General features: G+C 43.8%; 1 protein-coding gene across 2 annotated transcripts in view; it reads right to left on the bottom strand.

Moving 5' to 3' along the window:
* The window catches only part of SNX25 (sorting nexin 25), a 52,052-nt gene extending 35,404 nt beyond the window's left edge, over positions 1-16,648 (bottom strand). Inside the window, exons 1-3 of one of the 2 annotated variants that reach the window (XM_083459828.1) lie at positions 15,694-16,648; positions 6,846-6,930; positions 4,297-4,513 (exon numbers count right to left, since the gene is read on the bottom strand). In XM_083459828.1, the coding sequence (XP_083315954.1) occupies positions 4,297-4,513; positions 6,846-6,930; positions 15,694-16,194 (803 nt within the window). In that variant the 5' untranslated portion in view covers positions 16,195-16,648. Of the gene's footprint in view, positions 1-4,296; positions 4,514-6,845; positions 6,931-14,605; positions 14,770-15,693 lie in introns of those variants that run through there. The other variant, XM_083459829.1, reaches the window with a different exon arrangement.
* Positions 16,649-16,733: the final 85 nt, after the last annotated feature.

Raw genomic sequence — 16,733 nt, 5'->3', positions numbered from 1 at the left:
TAAAAGGAGACACCTACCAGGCACAAAGTACAGCACTCACAACAAAGACAGAACAAAATCAAACATCACCTAAAATAAAAATCATTTACAGTTCATGAAACACACCCGCCTAGTTGAGATGCAACACCAAACCATGGTTTAAATCCAGTTTATTGGGAAAAGCAGATCTAAGTCCTGGGTTCACACACTTCCCCTCAGTCTTCGATGCGTGAAGGGAAGAATTTTCAAGTTTCTATTTGCAGTTCAAAACAACCTGCAGTCCTTATTCAAAGGAAAGCTATAGTTTGTGCAAACCACAGTTAGATCAAACTGTAGGGTAAAAGACATTGAATTATACATTCAGTTTCCTTTCTCCTAAGCCCTGATAGTTAAAGAAAGCTCTTGGTTCCTCTGAGCCCACCCACCCACAGCTGTTTTCGTAGCAAAAAGAAAGCAAGACCAATCTTCCCAATCACTGGGACAATAAGTAGGGTAGGAACGGAGCTCAGGAAAAGCACAGTGTATGGGACACTTAGTCCAAACCCCTGACAAATTATTCAGAGCCAGCTAAGCATTCTCAATCAACCAAGACTTTCAAGCCAGTCTCTGGAGGAACAATCCTGGACCAAGGAGAAGTAAGACACAGGCTACTTGTCTTCCCTCATCCTGCAAATTGCTCTGATTTTGCACTCCATTACACTCCATTGTCAAAAATATATTTCCTGAATGCACAAGGACAGCCTTGCAACCTTGGGCCACCATGGCTTGGAAAGAAGGATGGTGTGGCCATTTTGATACCTTTGTCCAGTTTTGCAAAGGAAATGGGTCTCTTACCATTGGCTGAGACAAGCATGCTGAGAGTGGCATTTTAAAAGGCATTATACACCAAAAATCTGTTTAGAAAGTAGGGTAATTGATCAAGGTGTGCAAGTGAGAGTCTTTTGCAAGGAAACCTGAGACCACATTCATGTTAGCCTCCTATTAACTCTAATGGCAACTTTAAAAAAATAAAAACAAATCCTGAAAGCATTCTGGTTCTTCATCATCGTGACAGTGTAAAGGGGCTCCCTAACAGGCAGGAGATAAATCTGAAAGATGTTTATGCAGCAGTAAATCTAAAAAGACATTTTTCACTGGACTGGACTCTATATCTACCAGGGCTTCCACACAAGTCTGCAGCAAACTGCTAAGTAATTCACAAGGGAGCAGAAGTGGCTGTACATCTCTTTATCTGCATTGCCTCAGCTTCTTAAGAGATTGGCAGAATTAAAGCAAGTTTGATCTGCTAGAACCCTTTTTTGGGGGGAAAGGTATAATTTAGGGCACTGGCAAGAGACTATCTAGCTACTAAGTTGGATATTTCAGCTTTTATTTCTTAATTGCTTTAATATTTCCGGCTGGCCTTGAGACTGCTATTTGCAAAGAAAAACCCTCTCATATTTCCCATGTCCACCAAATGCATTAAAATGACTACTGGAAAAGCTATTAACAAAAGAAGAGAAAGAAAACGGCAACGACAGTAGTTTTACCTATACTTCAACCTAGTTTGCAAAGTATGTTTGTTCTCTGCATTTTCCTGCAGTAGTAGTAGTAGTAATAATAATTTATTATTTATACCCCGTCCATCTGGCTGGGTTTACCCAGCCACTCTGGGCGGCTTCCACAAGATATTAAAATACAGTACTTTACCAGGCTATCAACAGTTAGTTAGCAACTGCAAGTGATCCCTCCTGAGACTGTAAGCAAGAGCAAAGAGTATGCCCAAGTCACATAAGCTATAATGAATGTGCAACTGGAACAAACTCATGTCTTGATTCATTACCTGAGCCTGTCAGAAAGTTAAAACTAACTGCAATGCAACAAAGTGAGTGGCAAGTGTTAGGTTCTCACAGGTAAAACCGGGAACCATGGCAGGCAGAATCAGACTGGCAAGCCAGATGTTCCCCACCACTGCACTAAAAGTTTGCATGGATTTTAAAACACAGTGAAATCCTGTTAAGTTTCCATGTTTTAATTCCCAACTGGGCATTCATTTGTAAATATCTAAAAGAGCACATATGTAATATTACTGTGCTATACTGGTATCCCAGCAAGAAAGCTTATAGCAGCTGTCCCATTTTTAAACACAGAACATCCTTAAGAAGTAGGTTATGCAAAAGAAACATCTAGTGCCTACTTTGGTGTCCTTTTTATTTGTGCATGCTACAGTTTTAGTCCTGCTGATCCTTTTTACCTGGCTTTTAAGATCCTGCTGCCTTTTAATAACTGTATTTTTTATTATTCAGTTTTGTTTTATTTATATTTTAATTGGGTTTTTAAATTTGCATTTTCCTCTTATGTGAAGCACTCTGGGAATTCATACTGAAGGCTGGAATAAAAGTAGGTCAAGGAGCTTTCTTTCTCTGCTAGAGAAAGCCACATAGCAACCTGGTTCTTAATCTATTGCATCAAGAGCATCTCCAAGATAAACAAACAAACTGGCCAGCAAGGTCATGCAGTGAGCTTCAATGCCACATGGAGATCTGCTGCATCCCAAGGACTCACATATAACAACTACACAGCTATTAACCAGCCACATTCAATATGCAACAGGTGGGGGGGGGGAATACACAGCTGTGTTTCAAAGAATGTAGTTCAAGGGATTCCAAGCAGTTGCCTAGCTAGCCCATGGGTCCACCCACACAAATATACTTTAATTTGGGTTGTGTGTTTTGTAAAGATGCTGCTGCTGCTGCTTCCCTGTTTGTTGTGGTTTCTGTTAACCACCTTTGCCAACTAGGTACTGCCAATGACAAGGCCAACAACAACAAAAAAACGAACTACAAGAACAAAGAGGAAATTCCCTTTGCAAGAACATCAACTTTCACAATATACTTCCCATGCCTATGTAGTGAACACACCCAAGTCAAAGGGATTCAGTTCCTAGTGCAAGAGAAGTGGACAACAAATATACAACTGCAATCCATGTCTGATAACACATCAGTAGCATTATTCTCTCTTTAAATACATACATACATACATACATACATACATACATACTCTATCCAAGTTTTGCTTTCTGGCAACCTCCATAGCCCATCTTTAACTGAGATCAAAAAGGTATTAAATGACCCCACCCCAAATGCTGAATAATAATAATAATAATAACAACAACAACAATAATTTATTATGTATACCCCACCCATCTGGCCGGGTCTCCCCAGCCACTCTCGGTGGCTCCCAACAGAATAATTGGCAACGTTTATCATTTTTAATACAGGACAGAAAACATTTATGAATTTGGCCACAATTCTAACCTTGATGGGAACAATGCCTTGCCATGCACACAGCATAGAAGGTAACATATGCAACAAAACAATAGAAATTCATTATATATTTAGGTAGGAAAAGGAGGGTGCATATGCCTGCCAGAAAAGTAGGATCAGGCCTACAGTTCCGATTGCCTTTCTGCTACTGACCAGGGCCTGTTCAGCTCAGTAGACTAGACACAGGCCAACCACAATGTATGAGGGAGCAAGCGGCATATATAGTCTCTGAGAGGTTTGACTTGTATTGCGACATACATGCCAAAAAAGCTAGTTATCATTGCTGTTTATCGTTGTTGCCTCAAAGGCTTCAGTATTCTTCTTCATCATCACCATCATCATTTGTACCGTAGATTCTGGTGTATAAGACAACTTTTTAACCCCGGAAAGGAGGTTAAAAAGTCGGGGGTCGTCTTATACGCCGGGTACAGGCAGCGGGCTCCGCGCCGCGAGAGAGAGAGCTGCCCGGCATGGAGCGCAGCTCACTGCTGCTGCTGCAGGCTCCACCGGGAGAAAGCAGCCCGGCGCAGAGCCCCTCTCCCCCCCCCCCCCGCTGCTTTGGAAGCAGCAGCAGCCGGTGGCAGGCTCTGCTCCATGCCAGGTGGCTTTCTCCTGGCGCAGAGCTGCCCAGTGTATTAAGCGACTGGGCTTATAAGACAAACCCCCAAATTGCAGCTGCCAATTTGGAGGGTCTTCTAATATGCAAAGTCGCCTAATACGCCAGAATCTACGGTATTTATAGCCCATCTTTTTCTATAAGCAGCTCAAAGTGGCTCCCTCTCCTTGTTTAACCCCCACAACAACCTTGTGAGGAAGGTGAGGCTGAGAGGCAGTGACCGGCCCAAGGCCACCCAGTGAGCTGCACGGCCGAGTGGGGTTTGAACCCTGGTATCCCAGGTCCTGGTCCAGCACTTTAACCACTACACCACACGGTTCAAACACAAGCAAAAGAGGAAGGGGAGAATAGCTAAACTAAAATGGAATAAGGGTGTTGTGGGGAATATGTTTTTACCTGGAACTGGCTGCTTTAAGGTCACAAAAGTGGGTTAACAAAGCTTTCACTACATCGCTGCAGACGACTTTAACTACATCAATGTGACTGAGCCTCTGTCGCAGCTGCTTGGCAACTTCCCAGAAGTCTTCGGATAGCAGGTGGTACAGCTGTCCCTCGTCTCTGCTGAGGTGACCATACCAAGATAAAATGTAATCTCTGTAGCTGTAGTCAAACACTGAAACCAAAGCAACACCAAAGATGAAGCAGAATTCAGTCAGGAGCCATGGGAAAGGGGGGGGGGAGTACTGTTATGAACAATTGGTGCTTGAAAACATTGGCTGCTTGCACCTTCAGCGTATAGCATTCTCCCACCTTTCAAAAAATATGAAAGGGATGATATAAGAAAAAACAGCCTTGAAAAAGCTTGCTGGAGGTTCACAGAGTAAGACTGCAACTGCCATTTGTCAGTCACCTTACTAGAAATCCTAAATAGCTGCCTATAACTGTAAGTAAAAATAAAATACGGTAATTTCCCACAGATTAATTTAATTAAGTACAACTGATAAAACACACTGTGTCACATGAAAACTAAGCTTTATTTTATTAAACTATTAACTACCTAGCTCTATCATACCTTTTTGGTTCGTCATGCCTAACTGCTTTATAGTCACATGTAAGTAGACACATGTTACTGAGTTACAGTAAAAAGCCTCATGCTGTTCACTAAGACAGCTGGGTTGGTTCACCTCCCACTTTTTTACATCTGTTACTTCCACTTTCACAGGAATGACAGTTTGCAGATTTAGATGCAGCAGCAAATTAACAGACTTTGCCAGAGCAGTTACCTGATTAAGAAGAGCATGGGAAGAGGGGACAAGAGGCCACACAGGTGCAACACTTGTTCATGTAACAAACCTTACATAACATTAGAGGTGACTGAACCCACTATCAACTGTAGGTGGGCATGCAATACAAAGTGTTGGCTGGTTTTGGTTCCAGTGTAAATCCATGCGCTTCTACCCACAGCTCCTTAGCACCAAGCCTCCTATCTCTGGTCACTGTAGATCTCAACCCAATGCATAGCAACCACACCAATTGCCAACATTGCATGGCTGACTCTTCCTGCCTCCACAATTAGAATGCACATGGTTAAGCCCCATGCAAGGCTACTCCCTAACACTGCAACACAGCCTTTGCAATTCAGCATTCATTTACAGACAGAAGCTCTCTAAGAGACAACAGAAAATACTATCCTTTATCTGCTGGCAACTCAACCTAAGCCATGTCTTCACTCTTTTTAATTAAATTATTTGGATACTGCCTTTAGAATATCATTCCTAGGCTGCACAATACATTTTATAAAACAGAGACACACTTGGGATATATCAGCATTGTATATTCTTTTGATGACAGGTTCCTGAGTTTTAAAAGCCAGCTATTACAGACTTTGCTTGATTGAATCACATCTCTTACCCGCAGTGTTTGTCCTAAATGCCTGCCTACTCCAAGAAGAAACTAATGCAAGAGAAGTGGATCCTTGATCATTTTCAAGGCCAGCAGCACAGTTCTCCAATACTGAATAGGTGATAATTTTAAAAAGGAAAAAAAGGAGGGGGGAAATAGACCATCTTGGCTGTGAGTCCTAGAAGCCCTGCTCTTTGTCTTGCAGGACTTTTCCGCCTGGCCTGGGAGGGCAGGGCTCACTTCCACTACAAAAACTGAGGCTGCTGGACAGACTCTTTGTTTGAGGTTTTTTGTTGATGTTGATTTTTTTGTATATTTATTTTAGAACTTCTTACAATTTATTTATTGGAAATTTATTGGAAATTGTTCATTTTGGTTGTGTATTTTTTAATGTTTTCTTTATTGTTTATGTTATGTTGCAGTTCTGTATTTTTTCACATTGTAAGGCACCTTGAGCAAGATTTGAACTGTGGAAAGGTATGTATGTATGTATGTAATCAGTGCTATTTTTCTAGCAAAAGAGGTGTCGGAGCTCACCATGAACTTCTCCCTTGTTCTCTTAGAATAGCAATAGCATCCACCTGAGACATGCAGGAGCTGAGCTCCGGTGAGCTTTGGCTGGAAAAAAGCCCTGCATGTAATATAAACCTCCAAATGTAGAAAGGAAGGAGCCAGGTGTGCTCACTATGAAGACTACTGTTCTTGTTTATTCGAGTAGTCATATTCTGCCTTGTCCAATGAAGCTTCAATTTGTTAGCCAGCGTCCAGTCTGTTGTGAGTTTCCAACTGCAGTCCCCCGTGCCACCTCCAACTCCATTCCATGGGATCCCCTGATCCTTCACAGCTGAAAGGGAGAGCTGAGACCCAAGAGCACTCCATTCTGTTTGGGGAACCCCAGTAATGGATCCAACCAACCATACATCTCCTTTAAACAATGACAGCACAGTTACTGCCAATCAGATTCCATGCTACTAGTTGCGCAACCTGAATGTATCCCAAAGTACTGTGGGTGGGTGTGAGGGAGGTTCTCAAATTTTTATTTTACAAAATCCCATGGTGTGAAATATTTCTTCATCAAATAACTGATTATCTTTGAGTCCTACCTTCTTTCAGAGCTTTATCCATGTTATGAGAAATCATCAGTCTCCTTGACTGGACAGATTCATGTGCGTTTCCAGATAAAAGAGTCTGAAAGAAAGCAAACATGCACACACCTAAGACATGGATGAATGCAGTATTTAAATAATGACATTTGATTGTTAAATCCAGCAAAGCACACACTACGTTTGAGACATCTAGCCCAGCCTTACGAACTAACAGTCGTTTAAAAAGTAATTTTCTTTCCAAATCTGGGGTTTGCCAAAACTCCGAGCCAGTCTCCTGACTCCAAAAGTTGCTCAGTTTCTTAAATGACCAATCTGAAGCGAGAAAATTAAGTTATCATTTGCAAATAAGGACATGTAAACTAATAAGGGAAGAGAACCATTCATCTCCTAGAAATGTCAACCCACAGCAGATTTGACGGCCACAGTATGCAAGATAAGAATACAACCATATAAATGAAGTCACAAGGAGTCAACATTCAACATTTGCTGCCAACACGAAAGGGGGACAAACATGATCGGAATCAACACCTCACCTAGGAGGACTTCTCATACAGCTGAATGTGTCCAATAAATGTGCAGCTCCACAGATAAAACCATCTCCCTCAAAGCTTCTCCATCTCCAGTGACTATAAAACCAACACTATGCAAAAAGGGTGATTTAGTTGTTCACCCAAGTTAGCAGCAGTATTGTCTTTGAAGTGGAAGATGACCAGCAACACCTTTAATCACAACAACCCTCAGAATAGGTATTTACAGCTTCGTTTAGATGGTGTGAGGCAAGCCACCATGTCATAAACCACATTACATACACATACAAAAATGCAACATATATAGTATAAAAATATTCATCGGTCAAAATATTACAGATACTAAAAGCACCACTCCCATCCTACCTTGTTTCCTGAAAAACTACCAGATGTGATGTAATGTGCGCAATCTGTGATCAGGATCTCCCTTTTTGTTTTGTTCTAAAAGTAGCAGCTTGGGGAAGGACTCAAATTCGGCTGGGACCACTGTAGTGGGGAAGGGGGGGGTGAGTGTCATATATGATAGCAGGTGTAGGGCAGGGCTTGGCCAAAATGCCCGGGTGAGCCAAATGGGGAGTCTTGGCAGGTCAAATTTGGCCCATGGGCTGGATGTTTCCCACCCCTGTGCAACATGGAATGAAAGTGCTCTACATGGAAAGTACGGCATCTCATTTCATGGGCATGCTGTACGCTGCTAACTGTATACTCAGCGTACTTTCTTCTTATGTACACTTCTGAATCACACTCAAGGGTTATGAACATATGAAACCACTTTATACTCTCATGCCATTGGCCCATCTACCCCCATACTGTCTAGTCCAACTGGAAGCTCTCCAAAGGCTCTTAAAACCAAAACATTAAACGCCACAATATTAAAAAAGCAATTACGAAAAGCAGCAGAAATAAGCACACACAGCATAGCCTACAAGAGAGGTTTTACTAAGAGCATTTGCTTGGCTTTGAAATGCCAAGCAAAGCACCATTCCACATTTGGGCTGGACCATCAAGTAGGGAAGGTCCTTTCTCCTGCAGCCACCTGCCATGCCACAAATGTAAAGGGCACTCCAAGAAGGGCCTCATATGCTACAGTGCTAACCCTACTTTCCTAAGTCCCATTGAATACAATAGGACTTACTTCCAGGACGACATGGTTGATCTGTACTGTTATTGTATGGCAGGTACGTGTGGAAATGAACAGTTCTACTGGTTTCAAAAAAGGTCTAAACTAGGTCAACAAAGGAGCTATGGCCCTCTCCGCAAAGCGTTCTCAAATATTCAGTTCAAGCAACCAAACACAGTTCTGTGCATATTTATCTCTCCCTCTTGGTTATCTTCAGTCAATGAAAAGAAACAGAAAAACCAGCACCACCAACAAGCCCATCAACTATTTCTAGGAAATTATGAGGAGGAACAAAAACAGGCATAGCGCCAGGAACATAAAAATAATGGACTGTCCACAAAAAAATAATAATCTTATTTCATTCTAGGGCCCAAATGAAAAACTCAGGTTGTGAAGGAGCAATACTAGATGAGTCACACATGCTTAATGTTAAATATTGAGACAATTAATATTCCTCAGTGGATCCTGCCCTCTCACTCTGGGTGTCAATTAATGCCAGATTTAAGTTTTATAATGAAGAGTTGCTGCTTCTAATAACATTTTGGTATTAGTTCTCGGGCCTGCTTTGGATAATGATCCTCTTGGCCAAATAAGCGGACATATGAACAAAGCTTTTGCCTGTGCCCACAGCCCTTCTGTTGTAGAAGCAATCAACCCAATAAGACTCTAAATAACTAGCATTTCCCATTTTGTACAAACTGGAAAACTACGGGTTACTAGTTTTCAAAGAAGCCAGGATGTAAAGCCAACTTCAACTATGGAAAAAGGATTCTATGTTGATTACTAATGCTACAAAGGAAGGACTGAAGGGGGCATATATGGTGGGCAAAGGTTTGTTCCTATCCAGGGCTTTTTTTTCCAGCCAGAGCTCACAGGAGCTCAGCTCCAGCGACTCTCAGGTGGGTGCCATTGCCATTCTAAGAGAGAAACAGAGAAGTTCACAGTGAGTTCTGGCACCTCTTTTTCTAGAAAAACAGCACTGCTCCTATCTCAGCTTATTAAACTGAAATATATGGCCTATTCTCAGATTCACATACACAGGAAGGCCACTTTTGTGTTGCTTTAAGTACACATGTCTTAACTGCTTCCTAATCATTATTATAAAATGTATTATTATGATTATTAATTAAATTTGCAATACCACCCTTCCCCCAAAGGCAGTCCCGTTGCTCTGTCCCAGCTCCTGCCAACCTAGCAGTTCGAAAGCATGCCAGTGCAAGTAGATACATAGGTACCACTGTGGTGGGAAGGTAAACAATGTTTCTGTGCGCTCTGGTTTCTGTCATGATGTCCCGTTGTGCCAGAAGCGGTATAGTAATGCTGGCCGCATGACCAAGAAAGTTGTCTGTGGACAAACGCCGGCTCCCTCAGCCTGAAAGTGAGATGAGCACTACACCCCATAGTCGCCTTTGACTGGACATAACCGTCCAGGGGTCCTTTACCTTTTTCTTTTACCTCACAACATAAACATAAAATGTAGAGTACACATATCTTTTATTTCGACTGGGATCTAAAAAGCTAATGTAGGGATATTTTATGCTACTTTAGGGATACTCAAGAGATTTCTGTTGTTTTTAACTCCCTCAGACCACCCTCTTCCAAATGCTGTATCACAAACTGTTCTAGAAAGTCCCCTTATTCAAAAGTGATTTACTATGATCACAGGGAGTAGGGTGTTCGGATCAAATGAGCCTACAGCATCTGGGAATTAGTTACACAATTATCTGAATCTCAGGCTTGAATGACAAGTAAGCTAATATTGGGTAACTTCCCCCTGAATCAAATAGCTGAGAAGCCAGGGTGTGGGTGAGTATTACTTATTAGAATGAATGAACTTCTCCGAATCCTTAAATAACTTTTTTTTTTAAAGAATCATGTCAAGAAATACTTCACTAGAAAGAGTACAGGCTTGCTGGGAAAGGATTTAAGCAATACAAAACAAATCTTATCGCATGCAAGTGCTTCTCACTGACCTACAAGAGTGCTCTATTTAAAATGTGTTTACAGCAACAGAACTCACACCAATGTTGAAAAATTAGGAACAAAAGGGGGGCGTGGGAAATCTCAAGCCTGAAGGTCAAATGCTTCCCAGCTCTCAGGGCTCTCTTGAGGCCATAACTTTTCTCGGGCTCTGTTGTCTATCCTCAAGTGCTTTTGCCTGGCTGAAATGTATAACAGAACTGTGGCAATGCCTCTTGCCTGTCTGGATAGAAAGATGTGTTTATGTGGCTGCATCCACCACATGCAATATTGCTCATGAAATGTGTTCCTTTGGCTGAATAATGTTCATCCCCAACAAACTAGAGTGAAGTTCTGAGTTCTGACTACAAATACTTCCATTACATTTTATGGATAATATTTATCTACTTGGATTATTTATATCCCACCCAGAACAAGATTCTCTAGGCTGCCCATGGTAGCAATAAATAAATAAAAGTTACAATACAATTAACCATAAAAACAAAATATAGTACCCTGCAGATAATAATTTCCGGTCTACAAAACACCCACAATTTGAAATGTTATTAAAATGTCTACAAATCAATCATTACACATGCATGCCCACACACACACACACACACACACACACACAGCAGATTAATTACCCCTTCATACTTTACCCATTTGTGCTGTCAATTGTTAAAGAGTAGCATACAGGCTGATTTTTCCATTGTCACTATATTTTTACAATCTGAAACTGAAGTTCCAAAGCATGTCCGCCCCGACCTGGCCACAGTGATCCATGCGACGGTCATCTCCAGGCTTGACTACTGTAATTCGCTCTACGCGGGGCTGCCCTTGAAGCTGTCCCAGAAACTTCAGCGGGTACAGAATGCTGCAGCGAGGCTCCTCACGGGGTCTCTGCCATGGGAGCATATTCACCCAGTGCTTTTCAAGCTGCACTGGCTCCCGGTGGAGTACAGGGTCAGATTTAAGGTGCTGCTTTTGACCTTTAAAGCCCTTCACGGCCTAGGACCCTCGTACCTACGGGACCGCCTCTCCTGGTATGCCCAATGGAGAGCCTCAAGGTCCATAAATAACAACACCCTAGTGGTCCCAGGCCCTAAGGAAGTTAGATTGGCTTCAACCAGAGCCAGGGCATTTTCAACTCTGGCTCCGGCCTGGTGGAACGCTCTGCCTCATGAGACCAGGGCCCTACAGGATCTGATTTCTTTCCGCAGGGCCTGTAAGACAGAGTTGTTCCGCCTGGCCTTTGGCTTGGAGCCAATTTGATTCCCTCCCTCTCTTTCTTTTTTCTTTTCCTTCTCCTCCTGCGATGAGGCTACATTTTAATATTTTAATGTTCCATTATTTTAATGTTGTATTTTATTTTTGTTTTTAAGTTGTAATCATTCATCTTGTTTTTATTATTGCTTGTAAGCCGCTCTGAGCCCGGCCTTGGCTGGGGAGGGCGGAATATAAATAAAAAAATATTATAATTATTATTTCCCAGTCAGGAAGCCAACCTTGCGCATTTAGCTAGTTACAAGATTGGCCTTTAACAAAATATCTGAAAATAAATGGGATATTGTTAAGGCCTCCCATAAAACTGCACCATAAATGTGTTGTTGTTGTTGTTTAAAAAACCCACCAACAAAAGCATACCTGTCTGTGTCAGATAAAGATGGACAGACAGAAAGGTAAAGGAAAGGGGGAAGGATGCTTGAAAAGACTAGTAAAAAGGTAAAGGGACCTCTGACCATTAAGTCCAGTCGTGACCGACTCTGGGGTTGCGGCGCTCATCTCGCTTTATTGGCCAAGGGAGCCGGCGTACAGCCTCTGGGTCATGTGGCCAGCATGACTAAGCGCTTCTGGTAAACCAGAGCAGCGCACGGAAACTCCGTTTACCTTCCTGCCGGAGCGGTACCTATTTATCTACTTGCACTTTGACGTGCTTTCAAACCGCTAGGTTGGCAGGAGCAAGGACCAAGCAACGGGAGCTCACCCCGTCGCAGGGATTCGAACTGCCGACCTTCTGATCGGCAAGTCCTAGGCTCTGTGGTTTAACCCACAGCACCACCCGCGGCGTCCCCAGAAAAGACTAGAGGTGCTTATAAAAGAGTGCAACCATAAAGGAGAAAAGCAGCATTTATAAGGGAAGCTCAAAAAATGACAGCTAGCAGAGGCACATAAAAAGTGAAAGGGCTGTGAAGGATTTAATTCTACTGCCTACAAATGCAAGAGAATTTGCAATTGCAAGGTTACATTTCCGCAAGTAATCAAGAGGCTGCTCTCATCTAAGAATGTTATCTAGAGACAGAATCCAAGCAACAAGGACAAGGAGTACCCACTCTTCAAAACTGGAAGGCAAAAGATAGCTGTTATCAATAAACTACACATTAGGTCACACTTCAGAATGAAACCGATTCTAGTGCTAAAGGCCAATTAGCAGTCTAAGTATACAAACCACTAACGATCCAAAAGTTTATTCTATTCTATGACTATTACTTCACAAAGCCAAACAATAGTATATCCAATTAGCTCTTGCAAAAAGACAAGCAGATTAAAAAGTATTTTATGGGTTAGTAACTTCACCAGACTTTTTTTTTGCAATACCCTTCCTACATAGCTAGGACTTGGACTGGAGTAATTTCATGGGGATTTTTTAAGTGTACTTCCAGTTAAGCTACATTAGCAGATAAAGAACTAGCAGTTTGGTCTGTAATGATCCAGGGAGTAACAGCAGCTACCTGTGGATCAGCCCTCACATCCCATGCGGCATGCTTTTGGTGGCACCTTCTCTATTTTTACAAGGGTAAAACAAACAGCCTGCCATTTATTCCACCCTTGCTAAACAAGCAAATATCTTAAAGCCAAATAAAATAGTCTTGTTCTTTGGTGGTTTGCGAGTGACGAGCCAAATCAATTCAAGTCTTGCAGCACAACAAAATCCATTGAGTTTGGAGGCTGACACCATTAGTGGATGGTTTAATAAATTGCCCAGATTAACGATAAGACAGCTCTCATTCAAAGAAGTTCCCAATTAAAACTGCAGGCTAAGGCAGGTTCTACTGCAGAATTTTTCCAATTATACACACACACACACACACACACACACAGAGAGAGAGAGAGAGAGAGAGAGAGAGAGAGAGAGAGAGAATAGATATACACATGGAAATCCCATTAATGGGGGAGATAAATCCAACTATATGCCTAGTTCCAATGCCAACAATGCAAAATAATTTTGTCTGATATGCAAGGCAGATGATATAATCAGTAGGTTTCAAATCAGTGTGCATTACTACTATGCTTATCATGTCCAGAATTTTGCTGTGATTATAGTAGCTGGCTTGTGGTGGCCAACAAATCAGTTGACCAAAATCATAGACACATAAAATTCAAGGCATTGTCTGTCCAATTACAGAATAAGGAAAAAATGTTACAAGTTTAGCTTCTATTTATATGTGAGACTGAATAAACAGCTCTCAATCAAACATTCATCTACTGTGCTTCACACTGATTATTCCCCTCTGGATATAATTTGTAAGAGTATACTATGATGTGCAACAAACACATCTGTCTATTCTGGTCCTGGGATACTACATGCAATCACAAGGTGGGGTACATTTTCCTTGAGAAAAGAAATATAGGAAAATTGTCGTGTATGAAGCAGGCTTAAACTCCTGTGTGATCAACATTATGAATTGTTTTCAGTAGATCTGACACTCTACAATCAAAATTAGCTGTGGCAATTCAAACACTGTTTCCCACTTATCCTCACAGCAAATAAGGAATGACGGTTCTTCAGTACCGTATTTACTCGGATGTAATGCACACCTTTTTTGGCCAAATTACGTCGCGAAACTTAGGGGTGCGTATTAGATTTGATGGCACATATACATTCGCCGGCAAATACTTTTCTGGTTTCAAGGTTTTGAAAATTGAGGTGTGCATTAGATTTGATGACGCATTAGATTTGTGTACATACAAATCTGTGTGGGTTGCACCACTTCAGCCGGCATGGATGTCTCAATGTAGAAAACTAGATATTCCGGAGCTGGTGAACATCTAACTTTCTACATTTAGGGAGCACAGGTGTGTGCGTTTTTTGGTATAGAGAAGAAATCCACTCTGCAAGCTCCCCTTTGTAGTGGTAAACAAAAGCTTACCAAAAGTAAGAATGAAGTGCAGATCCTTCAATGTCATCAAAATCATGTACAATATGGTGCCTTCATCCTCATCTGCTGCTTCTCATAATTGGGCCTCCCTTTAATGGCACCCCCCAAAAAACCACTGCCATATAAGTGAGCTGTGTCACTGCCTGTTCAGCCAGCTATAATATAAAAGCCAAATGGCCAAAAGAACATCTCAAATTAAACCACTTAATAGGGAAATATGTTTTTCTGCTTTTTATTCATAAGCACGTTGTATAGGAACACACATATGAAATTGGCCAGCTTCGCCTACTGAACCAGTTCTATTTATTTACTGTATTTCTGCATTGCTCCAAAGGGTTATCTGAGTGACATGTGGTTTAAATGAATAAAAACAGTGAGAAAGCAGTAACCCAAACGAAATACAACCATTGCAGGGCAGCATTAAAACCTATCAACAGCACAGAACACACTTTCTAGTGTTGCTTGTTGTTAATCCTACTTTGAACAAGTTTACCAGTATTAAGCTTCCAGGCCTGAAATAATCCTCTGCTACTTCGGGCACTGCAGCCAAAATAACTGGAGCAGCTGCACTGTCACTGCACAGGTGAATAATAGGAGACAGTCATCTTTCAGCAGGGAAGCGGGAGATGAAATTAGGTTTCAGGCCGCTAAGCAGGCACACGGGCAGTCCAGGTACACAGATCCCCCCCTTATTCCTATTTTGGTATGAGATATTGAGGTGGGGGCGGGAATCAAGCCTAGACCACCTTACACTTACTTGCTAAATAATTAAAAAAAGACGCCTGGACTCCAGTCTACCTGAACATACTATCCAGGGAGGCCTACAGTTGAACCCCAGATGTCTGGGGAAGGCTGAAGATCTCTGCGATTCCCAAGGCGGGACGAAAATAGACTCTGTATGGGCTCAGAGGCACTGTCCACCCCACGGAGCTGAGAACCCAAGGAGAGAGCACAGTACACGGGCAACTCTGGTGTGAACTCCAGCCCTGCTTTGGAAGGCAAGGCATGCACTCTGAAAAGAGTCTGGAAAACTTAATTCGGCGCAAGGCAAGGGGTCCATGGCAGGGGCACTTGCTTACCACGGCAGCTTGCAGTAAGGGAGCGGCGTTTTCCCTGCCCGGGTAGAGGCAGTTCCAGGCAGCGCGGAAATCCGGCGCGGGTCTGAGGCGGCCGCGGCTCCGGCTGACGAGAGCCAGCAAGGTGCCGACTACGAAGGCGCTGGCGGCGCAGGCCAGGTAAAGCGCCAGCTGGAGCAGCAGCAAGGCCAGGCTGAGCTGCCCGCCAGCGTCGGCCGCCTCCTCGCCGTCGTCGCTCTCCTTCCGCCGGCCCAGGTAGAAGAGGGACACCGCCAGCAACAGCACCCCCAGTCCGGCAGCCAGCATGGAGCAGGGCAAGCCGCGACCAGTCGCCGCCGCCGCCTCGTCGTCCTCTTCGGCGGCGGCGGCGGCGGCGGCCGGGACGCTGCCGCTCCCGCACGACTCGCCGGGACTTTGAGCTGCAGGGGAGCCGGCGGCAGCCGAATCGAGCTGCCCGCTGCTGCTGCTGGAGGGCACGTTAGCGGCGTCGGCATCGGGGAACATGCTGCTCCAGGCGTCTCCGGGAACCAGCGCATCTCCCGCCGCGGGGGCCCCCTCGCAAGGTCGCGTCCCCCCCGTCAACAAGACTCAAAGCCCCGCATGGGCGCAGGCGGCCGGCCGGGCTCATGCCCGGGATCCCCGAAGGGACGCGCAGCTACAGCGACGCAGCCTGGCCGCCTAACTGCGAACAAAAGGAGCTGCTGCTGCCGCCGCTGCGAGCGGCTCTCGTCTAGTTCATCGCATCTCGCGCAGGAGCCGGCGGAGGCCCCGCTGAGCCTGTTTGCGCGCCGCGGCAGCGAGAGGAGGAGGCGGATGAGGAGGAGGAGGGAGCGCCTGAATGACAGCAACTGCTGGAAACCGAGCCATGTGTGCTCCAGCGGGCAAGGCGGGGCCAGCCGCGTAAAGGCAGCAGCTCCGGGCCAGCTCTTGCCTTCCTCCCCTTGGCTGGTTGCGGTGTCAATCTTAGCGCTGAGATTCGCGCAGCGGCTCCGTCCTGTGGGTTTTCGCTTCTCAGGAAGAGAAAAAGAAGTGCTCCCTCCAGC

The sequence above is a fragment of the Podarcis liolepis genome (assembly GCF_965112155.1).
Source record: "Podarcis liolepis genome assembly, chromosome: 9".
NCBI classification, from domain to species: domain Eukaryota; kingdom Metazoa; phylum Chordata; class Lepidosauria; order Squamata; family Lacertidae; genus Podarcis; species Podarcis liolepis.
This window is presented reverse-complemented; position numbering and strand designations above follow the sequence as displayed.